This window comes from Coniophora puteana, assembly GCF_000271625.1.
Source record: "Coniophora puteana RWD-64-598 SS2 unplaced genomic scaffold CONPUscaffold_22, whole genome shotgun sequence".
NCBI classification, from domain to species: domain Eukaryota; kingdom Fungi; phylum Basidiomycota; class Agaricomycetes; order Boletales; family Coniophoraceae; genus Coniophora; species Coniophora puteana.
Window position 1 is genome coordinate 220,226 of NW_006913074.1, and position 8,106 is coordinate 228,331.

Genomic DNA, 8,106 nt, shown 5'->3' on the forward strand with positions numbered 1-8,106 from the left:
GGTAACCGGAAGACAGAGAGACTAACAAGAGCGAATGTAAGACAGTGCCACACGAATACCACTGTCACATGACACAATCGATTTTCTAAACTACTCGGGCAGCAGCAGCTACGCCATACGGAGGGGTTGACCTAGTTTCGGTCCATTCGGTCCATTCGGTCGCGATCGGTGCATGACCGAGTCGACCAAATTTAAAAGACCGAACGGCACCCCTACGGCACTAACTACATGTGACTAGCTACGACGATCAGGCAAGCAAGCCCCTAAATACTGCACGAGCCGATCCAGTCCAGCTCGTCGCGGGGAGCTGCTGGCGGTGCGTGAAAAGGACTCGAGTCCTTCCAACAATAGCGCGAACGCTCGCCGGGCTACTATACATGAGTGTAAGATAGAAATTAAGAGAGAAAAACGAAGATCTGTAAAGTAAACGTGGAGGCGGGATCAAAAGAAAAAGAAAGGTGAAAGATCATGAAAAAGAGATGAAAAAAGACGTAGTCGAGCGTGAACTAGTTCTCGAGGTAAGGAATTCGAAGATACTTCTCATCGTTGAAAATGGTCAACGCCGAGTCCGGCGTGCATGCGTCGGCTGCGAATGCCCGGTACATCTTGAATAGGACATGGCCACCCTCGACGGTGATGGTGCGGGATGTCACCATATTCGCAAACGCCTCAGCCTCGAGGACCTCGCTCTCACCGGACGAGCGAACAAAAGTTCGCTCGTAAACTTGCTGGATCGTTTTGAGGAACACCGCCGGGTGGAAGTGCTCACCCCGGGTAAAGACGCCTTGGGGCTGAGGCCACGGCGGCAGCTCTTCGTTGTCTTTGCGGATCTGACGCACACCGTCGCCACAAACTCCCTTCTTGTGGTTACCCGTAGGGCTGAGCCCTCCAGGATACATGACGGTTAGGCAGCGAGTGCAGGTCGCTGGCGTGCGAGATCTCTATTCTCTCGCCGCATTAGTCAAGTTATTGACAGAATTTATATTTATCTACGCACCTTATCCGGATCCTCCTTTATGAGATGTACGGCTTCGCAATGATGCTTCCAGAAAGTCTCGGAGTTGGATTTAGCTATAGTCACTGTCAGCTTCAGGAACTGGCTGGAACACTAAAGTAAACGTACACTTGAAGTTCTGGGTGTGAATCCTATCGAGGACCTTGCGCTCAATTTCTCCAAGCTTTCGCAGGAGGGCCTGCGGGTGCTTCGCAATGGTAGGGACCTGATTCGTTTCGTTGAACCGGCAGAGACGGCTGTTGTAAAGGTCTGTTGCGGGAACCCACTTCTTCGATGACATATTGTAAGACTGCCACTTGAACTCGGCGCGCATGTCCATAAATAGGAAGAACTCCACACCGCCCTCAATACGGAGGGCACGGGCATCGATACCGGTGGAGATGCTGAAGGAATGCTCGGAGCGCGTGAGACCGGGAGGGAGCTCGAGCAGTCCAAACGTAGCCTTGGCACCACCAAGCTGGCTGCATGCTACCATGGATGAGTGTACCGAATGCGAGTGGAAATAGCCATGGAGTGTCCTTGAAACACCAGGAGTTTGAGCAGAGGAGATGCTCTTAAACACCTGACACTAATAGTAGAAAACAGTCAGATACTTCGAAGCGTCACGTTGATAAAATGAGAAAAGGATTGGAATACTCACATCCAGATCATGCTTCCGTAAATAAGATGTGTTGTCTGCCATCTCCCGGTGCATGCGCTTTAGCTGGACCTTGTCTAAGTCATAGGTGTCGGCTTTTTGCTTGGCAGGAGATGATGGTTCCGGGATAGTTGGTGGTGTGGGCTCAACTGGCGCTAGAGCCAGTGGGGCGTGATGCACGTGAAACTTGGAGTGAAGGGGTGGAGGAAGCTGGAAAGGGGTGTGGTCCGAGAGCGACAAGCCCGGAGCAAGAAGCGACTAACACAAAGTCCGTCAGAACGCGACAGTGACTAATACGACACGCCAATTACTTACATCACCACCGTCTGTAACTATAGACGAGGACAAAGCCTTGTCCGCGAACTCGGTTATAGCCGTTTCCATTGTCGCTGCCGTCATATGCGTGGATTTGACGTCCGTCTCCTTGGTACCAGGTAAACATGGCGATGGTATGTCGATTTCATGATGGCTGGGTATACCATGGTTTTGGACCACCTCGGGGCCTGAAAAGCGATGAGTAACTATGCTGTGAAGATGCTAGAGTTACCAGACTGACCTGACTTGGGCACGAGCACATCGATATCCATCCCTCCTAAGGCCCCCATGCGATCATCCATCCTGGTGGTACTGTCAACCTCAAATTGAACATCGTCCTCAATCTTGACCTCGATGGTGCCGCCAAAGCTGAGGAAGTGATGTGATGGTACGAGGCCGAATGACTCGCCAGAGCGGACTGTAGGTAGGATAGGAAGGCAAGTGAGGCTGTCGGACTTGGTTTCTTGACATGTCTGGTTGAACAGCCTCGCAATGTAGTCAACGAAGCGGATGTGGTGAGAGCCGAAAGTGGACTGGACAAATTTGGATTGATCTTCAAGACGACTTGCGGTGCGTATGTTCCGGCGTAGCACATAGTCATGGCACGGAGCTGATATGGTCTCGAGGCCACTGGGCTGCGCGCAATTGAGCCCGTTCCGACCTTTGTGAGAGCCCTCAATGCGGCTCCCATCAGAGGCTATGTCGTCGCGTGGTCTCGTAGGGCATCCGTTCCGAATGTGCCGCAGCTGTTCCGCATGGACCTGTATTGAAGATAATTTGTGAGTGATTTGAGAGACAAGTAATTATAATATCATTAAATCTAGACACACCTTCGAGGCGTTAGGGGCCCATATCCCACCTTCTTGCTCGAAAAACATGAACACCTGAACCAGCCGTTGCTCCTGCTCTTCCCTAGATCGATATATGGCGTGGTGACGCACTCCGTCTGCCTTTTGGGCAACGATACAGGAGGAGATGCTGGCCGCGACCTCCTTCTGACGTTGATTTCTGGTTGTATTGGCGACACATCCAGAATACCTGCACTGGTGTAATTGTTTATCCCACTAACTACTGGTAACGCATTCGCTTACCTCATGACAAGGTGCCATAAGTCGAGAGCAACCTTGTTAATCGGAAACACATCGTGAATGGCATTCTGGACATGGCAGCAGTTGTCAACAACAACTATCTCAGGTCCAGAGACGTCCAGGGCATCGCAGCGATGCTTGAACCCAGTTAGGATCTCCTTGATTTCCGCATGTGAGGCGGTCTCACAAAACCTCTACGAGCCAATTATATCCGTGAGTTACGCCGGCTTGCTACAGTCGGAAAACGCGACGTACCCAGCCAACAATTTCGTTGTTCTCATTCAATAACGACAGGATCCCACCCCTCATGATCTTCTGCTTCTGCTTCGTCGAGTTTGTCAGCGTCGCTTTGGCTGCGGTGCGGAACGTTGCATCAAACGAGAGGCTTTGCGCTGACAAAATTTTCTATATCAGAAATGAGCTGCATAGACGGAACAAAACCATACCTGTGAGCGTTTTCATATACTCCTGAGACTCCGCCTCCCTCACGCTGAGGTTGAAGTGCTCAAAAACTTCTGTCACGACATCTTTTGACACCGGCCTGTTATAATACTGAGGCAGCGACTCGTTATCTTCATTAGAAGGGTGCGCAAACTCCTCAAGCTTCGGCCGGATGAAGAAGTCTTGGCCTCCGCTGAGCTTCTTCCGGTAACGGAAGGCGTCCACATAGCTGAGGGAGCGTCGGCGGTACTCGAGGAGGTGGAGCTCTACAATGTAACAGAGAGCAGTAAGTTCATGTCCAACCAATGCCGACCGAGACAGCTGACTCACGCTTGATGTTCTCCGCCAGATCACCTGCAGTCGTTGAGGGGAGTAGCTCAACGATGAAGTCAAAAAGCTCACGCGTGACGGCGGAGCGTTTGAGGAAGTAAGGAATATCCACTGAAGACGTGTTAGATGATGCGCTTACACCACAGAGACGACAAGCACGTACTTGGCACACGAAAATGCTCCCATCGAGTCCAAAATGAAGGGCTGTGGTGGCGTAGCAGTAACGAGAGTCGCTAGACTGATTTTGCGACACTTGTTTCTTCTCCTGGCAGGTGTTGCACCGCAGCTGCAAACCTAGCGCTTACTCTTCCTCGTACAGCCCATGGACCTCTCGAGGACCTGAACCCGTCCAGCCCTCGGACTGGACATCAGCTGAACCACATGCTGGACACTGCGATACGAGCTCGGGGATGTAGAATGAATGAACGACAGTGAACGGGTGCAGGTATGCAACTTCTGGTCTGATTTCAGCTCTCCCGGGGCGCTTGAGGACTTGCAGGTACCGTGGAGGGAGGAATCGTGGGCCAAGAATGGGTATGTCGTTCCCAAAGCGTGATAGTGCCTTGCTCTTCCTGGCAGCCAGGCGGTCGTAAGCTGCGAGTGTGGAGACATACTCAACAACTCCCGCTTCCCAGCGAAGCTGTTCCTCCGGACGAGGATACACATTCTTGTTGGCGTCCTGCCACGTCTCAACTCGTTTTGCAACCTATAATCCTTGTGAGTAACTGCTGTCCTACTGTCCGTTGAAATGCTCTATGACTTACGTTGTTCCGCCAGTCCTCCTCAAACTTCTGTCGGTTCCGGCTCGCAAGCGACGATCTCTTGAGCTGTGCAAGGATAACCTCGGGCTCAAATGTAGACATGCTTATAGCAGACGGAAAACACAGTGTGCTGCGTGGTGAGCGTTCAGGTGAAGAGATGGACAGCTAATTGCAATTTGCGCAGCAGCGGCTTGGTGAACCTGGCGACCGCAACACCAAGTCGCCGTCATGTTTGTGCAATACACAGCAGCCCTATTCGCCGTCCATTGACTCAGAAGCAAGTTCGGAGATACGTGTGGTCCTGAAGCGCATCCGCGGCAGCACGGAACATTCAGCAAACTGAACGTGAGTCATTATGACATACTAAATATGCGGTTATTATCATGCTTGGGCTTGGGCTAAGCTGACATTGAGATACTCGCAGTGCTTGGAAGCACAAGTACTACAGTATGCTATATGAAAGTTCCTTACATTGAATTATTGTCAGAAGTTAGTCCTGCTGGCTTCGCCAGTGGGAGGCGAGGACTGAAACAGTGTGCCTTTTGAACATAACACATAGTGCTATAGGAGACAGATGACATCAGTGCTTTCAGCTGAGCGTGCATTCTTATGAGCCCCTAATTAGCCCTCCTCCCCATCCATTATCATTGTCGTGTTCAGCCAATTTACTCAAGTATGGGCCTTGCTAAGCTTTGGGATGTGCGTCTTCTGTTTTATACTGGTAACATGCAAGCTTTGGATCTGAAGTATTAACTCCATATCCAGCTCCTGTCTTCGCCGGACACTGAACAGTCACGGTGCAAGTTCAACAAGTATGCAGTGGAGGAGGGATTTCATACGGTCAAAACAGATTCGGGAACCAAATGCAAGCTGATGCGTATTGGTATTGATGCCAGGTATGTGTAGCATAAGTCCTGTTGCATGCGTACAGACTGGCTAATATCTAGTTAACCCCTGGATGTACGCAGCTTCGGAGGCGGTTCATAGTTCGCATGTCAATAGCGCTCGGGTTGGGCAATATGCAGACCTCAAGATACTTGTGAATAAACTCAGTGACCTCCTTCGCCTGCCCGTTCACCCCCTATTTGTATTTGATGGGATGGACCGACCATCTGAGAAACGCGGCAAGCGCGTTGATGTGAAGCACAAGCACCACCTTGAGGAGGGCTTCAGAGATTTTATTCAAGTCTACGGGTTTAACCAGCACACAGTACGAGTTCAACTTTTGATTAGCTTACCGAATTCATGCTGAATACATGCCAGGCACCGGGTGAAGCTGAAGCTGAACTCGCTGCCATGAGCTGCCATAATCTCTTAGATGGCGTCCTCACAACGGATAGTGATGTCATTCTTTTTGGTGCAAAGCATGTCATCCGAGAGTGCGTCAGCTTTGAATTGAAACTACTCGAGTACTTGCTTATAGGTGCATCTATAGACTCCCGGAGAGTGACGGAAATAAGAGATCTCATCAGGTCAAGATCTTTACCGAAGAGTCTATTCGCAAAAGTGGATGGGACTGCCACCGCCTGCTTCTCGTGGCATTGCTGTCTGGGGCAGATTACGACATGGTAGGCGCTTGACGTGTATCCAAGTCCTAGCAACTAAACTTACCTGTATGTCTTCAGAGCGGTGTCCAGGGCTGTGGCATAAAGGTAGCTTCACAACTGGCAAAGGGGGACCTTGGCGAGAAGCTGGTTCACGCATTCACGGGCTGTCCAGCACCACAATTCTTACGGTTCTGCGTTGAGTGGAGAAAGGACCTTCGGGACACGTTACGCGAGAACGCCAAGGGCGCTCTCGCCCGTAAGCACGGCAACATAGCAGACAATGTGCCTAACACCTTCCCATCACTCTCGGTCTTAGGGAACTACCTCTGTCCGGTCACATCGCACTCGCTTTCTCTGGACACTCCTCGGGACATTGTCGGGTTACGTTCTCCACAATCTCTTCAGACAGACGTGACAAAATTAACATCTCTTCATACACTACTTCAACTGGACGCTAGCAAAAGTACAGAAATATATTCACGACAATATCTGGGCGGGAATTTACATGCGAGCAATATTCCGTGTACGTCATAACATTGTATTCAGAATTCAGGACTCACAGGAACAGTGTTAGCTTGAGGGAGGTTTCGGTTATCCTATCCGAGCCCACGCATTTACAATCCGTGACCGAGTGACTCAAGACGGCGATAACTCCTACAGAGTCCATTTTGATGGCAGTCAGCTCAATGATGCAACGAGGGCAGCGGCAAGTGATCACCCGCACTCGGCCGAGGGGCAGCCATCAACGGATGCTTCCTCCGAAGAGGAGTACGTGACCATTGATGTACCCGCCAAAATCCTAGAATTCTCCTACCCCAGAGGAACAGCGGAGTTTTGTGTGAGCCACGGCTTGAAAATGGTACGCAGACTTACAGTCGTATTTTACTGCGTGGATCTGAATGTAAGTAGATATCTACCTCGCCATCAGTAGACGACAAAGAGGGACACTTTTGGGACGAACCTGGCTCCCCATGCTGTTACACTCCTACATCAACGTATCAGGCGATCATGGATGTCTTTGAATCACCCACGCACCTGTCTTCCTGTCAGCCTGGGCCCTCGAAGCGAAACGAGTCAGCTAGAGCAATGAAAGGAACAGAGTCGCCCTCACCAAAAGTCGAGGATGACGATTCCCTCAGCGTGTTGTCGCTTTTCCCCAGGAGTACAAAGCGTCTGGCATCGGCCATGTCAACTCCCCGGCTCTCAAGTGACCACGCACCTTGCGTCGATTTAACCATCTCCAACAGCAGCAACAGTCGTGGTACTTCCCATCCCGCAAAGAAGAAGTTCAGACCCTCGTCTGATGACGAGATTATTATCCTATCGAGTGATGAAGATGAGTTAGTAGCGGTGAACGAACCTGGCATGTAATATAAGGACTCTGTATTGTAATCTTGTGATAGTGTGCGATAAATACGAACAACTTACCGAGAAGCAAGGAGTCTTGGGCTGTTGAATGGTATACGGTCTGCTGCTGTAGTTCAGGCACTCAGCCCCAATGAGAACAGCATCTAGAATGAGATACCTGACCATACCGGATCGTCGCCGATATACCCGCATGTACCTAATTTGTAGGTAGCCGATACCGAGAAATATGAATATATTTTTGGTCAGCGCGGTGCTCGATCGCGTATACATTCTTTATATCTCTCCGTAGTTAGCAGCTCGCAGAGGGCACTACACACGAAGACGTGCACTCGCACAGCGGCCGCTGTGATGGGTACGCGTGCTCGTGCCATCTTAGTGCAACTCGCAGACGTGTAGCACGTCTCTCGACATGGCTACACCGCAAGAAGCGCGTGGGAAAACGGACTCGATCAAATGGACGTCCTCGACCTCGACGTGTCTCTCTTTCCCTTGTTTCTCTTTGTCTTTCCCTAGTCGTCTGCATATACCCACGTCCGTTCCCTCATCCCCTCTTTTCTGTATTCTCCTCTCGCTCCTACTCCCACACCCACTGTTGTGCCAGAAG

General features: G+C 50.8%; 2 protein-coding genes across 2 annotated transcripts; one reads left to right on the forward strand and one right to left on the reverse strand.

Moving 5' to 3' along the window:
- Positions 1-103: 103 nt before the first annotated feature.
- On the reverse strand, positions 104-3,213 carry CONPUDRAFT_140629 (uncharacterized protein). Its single transcript, XM_007777513.1, has 8 exons — positions 3,059-3,213; positions 2,798-3,005; positions 2,209-2,728; positions 1,968-2,155; positions 1,656-1,910; positions 1,124-1,583; positions 998-1,071; positions 104-941 (listed from the first exon to the last, which is right to left on the reverse strand). The coding sequence occupies exons 1-8, from the start codon at positions 3,061-3,063 to the stop codon at positions 507-509; spliced, it is 2,145 nt and encodes a 714-aa protein (XP_007775703.1). The 5' UTR covers positions 3,064-3,213; the 3' UTR covers positions 104-506.
- Positions 3,214-4,261: 1,048 nt separating this feature from the next.
- On the forward strand, positions 4,262-6,668 carry CONPUDRAFT_133375 (PIN domain-like protein; the record flags this gene model as incomplete). Its single annotated transcript, XM_007777514.1, has 12 exons — positions 4,262-4,271; positions 4,326-4,360; positions 4,462-4,543; positions 4,604-4,724; positions 4,772-4,932; positions 5,012-5,076; positions 5,147-5,286; positions 5,353-5,483; positions 5,556-5,797; positions 5,851-5,966; positions 6,023-6,155; positions 6,225-6,668. The coding sequence occupies exons 8-12, from the start codon at positions 5,477-5,479 to the stop codon at positions 6,666-6,668; spliced, it is 942 nt and encodes a 313-aa protein (XP_007775704.1). The 5' UTR covers positions 4,262-4,271; positions 4,326-4,360; positions 4,462-4,543; positions 4,604-4,724; positions 4,772-4,932; positions 5,012-5,076; positions 5,147-5,286; positions 5,353-5,476.
- Between the last annotated feature and the right edge of the window lie 1,438 nt (positions 6,669-8,106).

What these genes read in the sequence shown, in the direction of transcription:
- CONPUDRAFT_140629 (XM_007777513.1), bottom strand. An exon ending in TGTGCTCGTGCCCAAGTCAG is followed by an intron (nt 2,156 to 2,208) that starts GTCAGTCTGGTA and finishes ATCGCTTTTCAG; the next exon opens with GCCCCGAGGTGGTCCAAAAC. An exon ending in TAAAGGAGGATCCGGATAAG is followed by an intron (nt 942 to 997) that starts GTGCGTAGATAA and finishes GCGAGAGAATAG; the next exon opens with AGATCTCGCACGCCAGCGAC.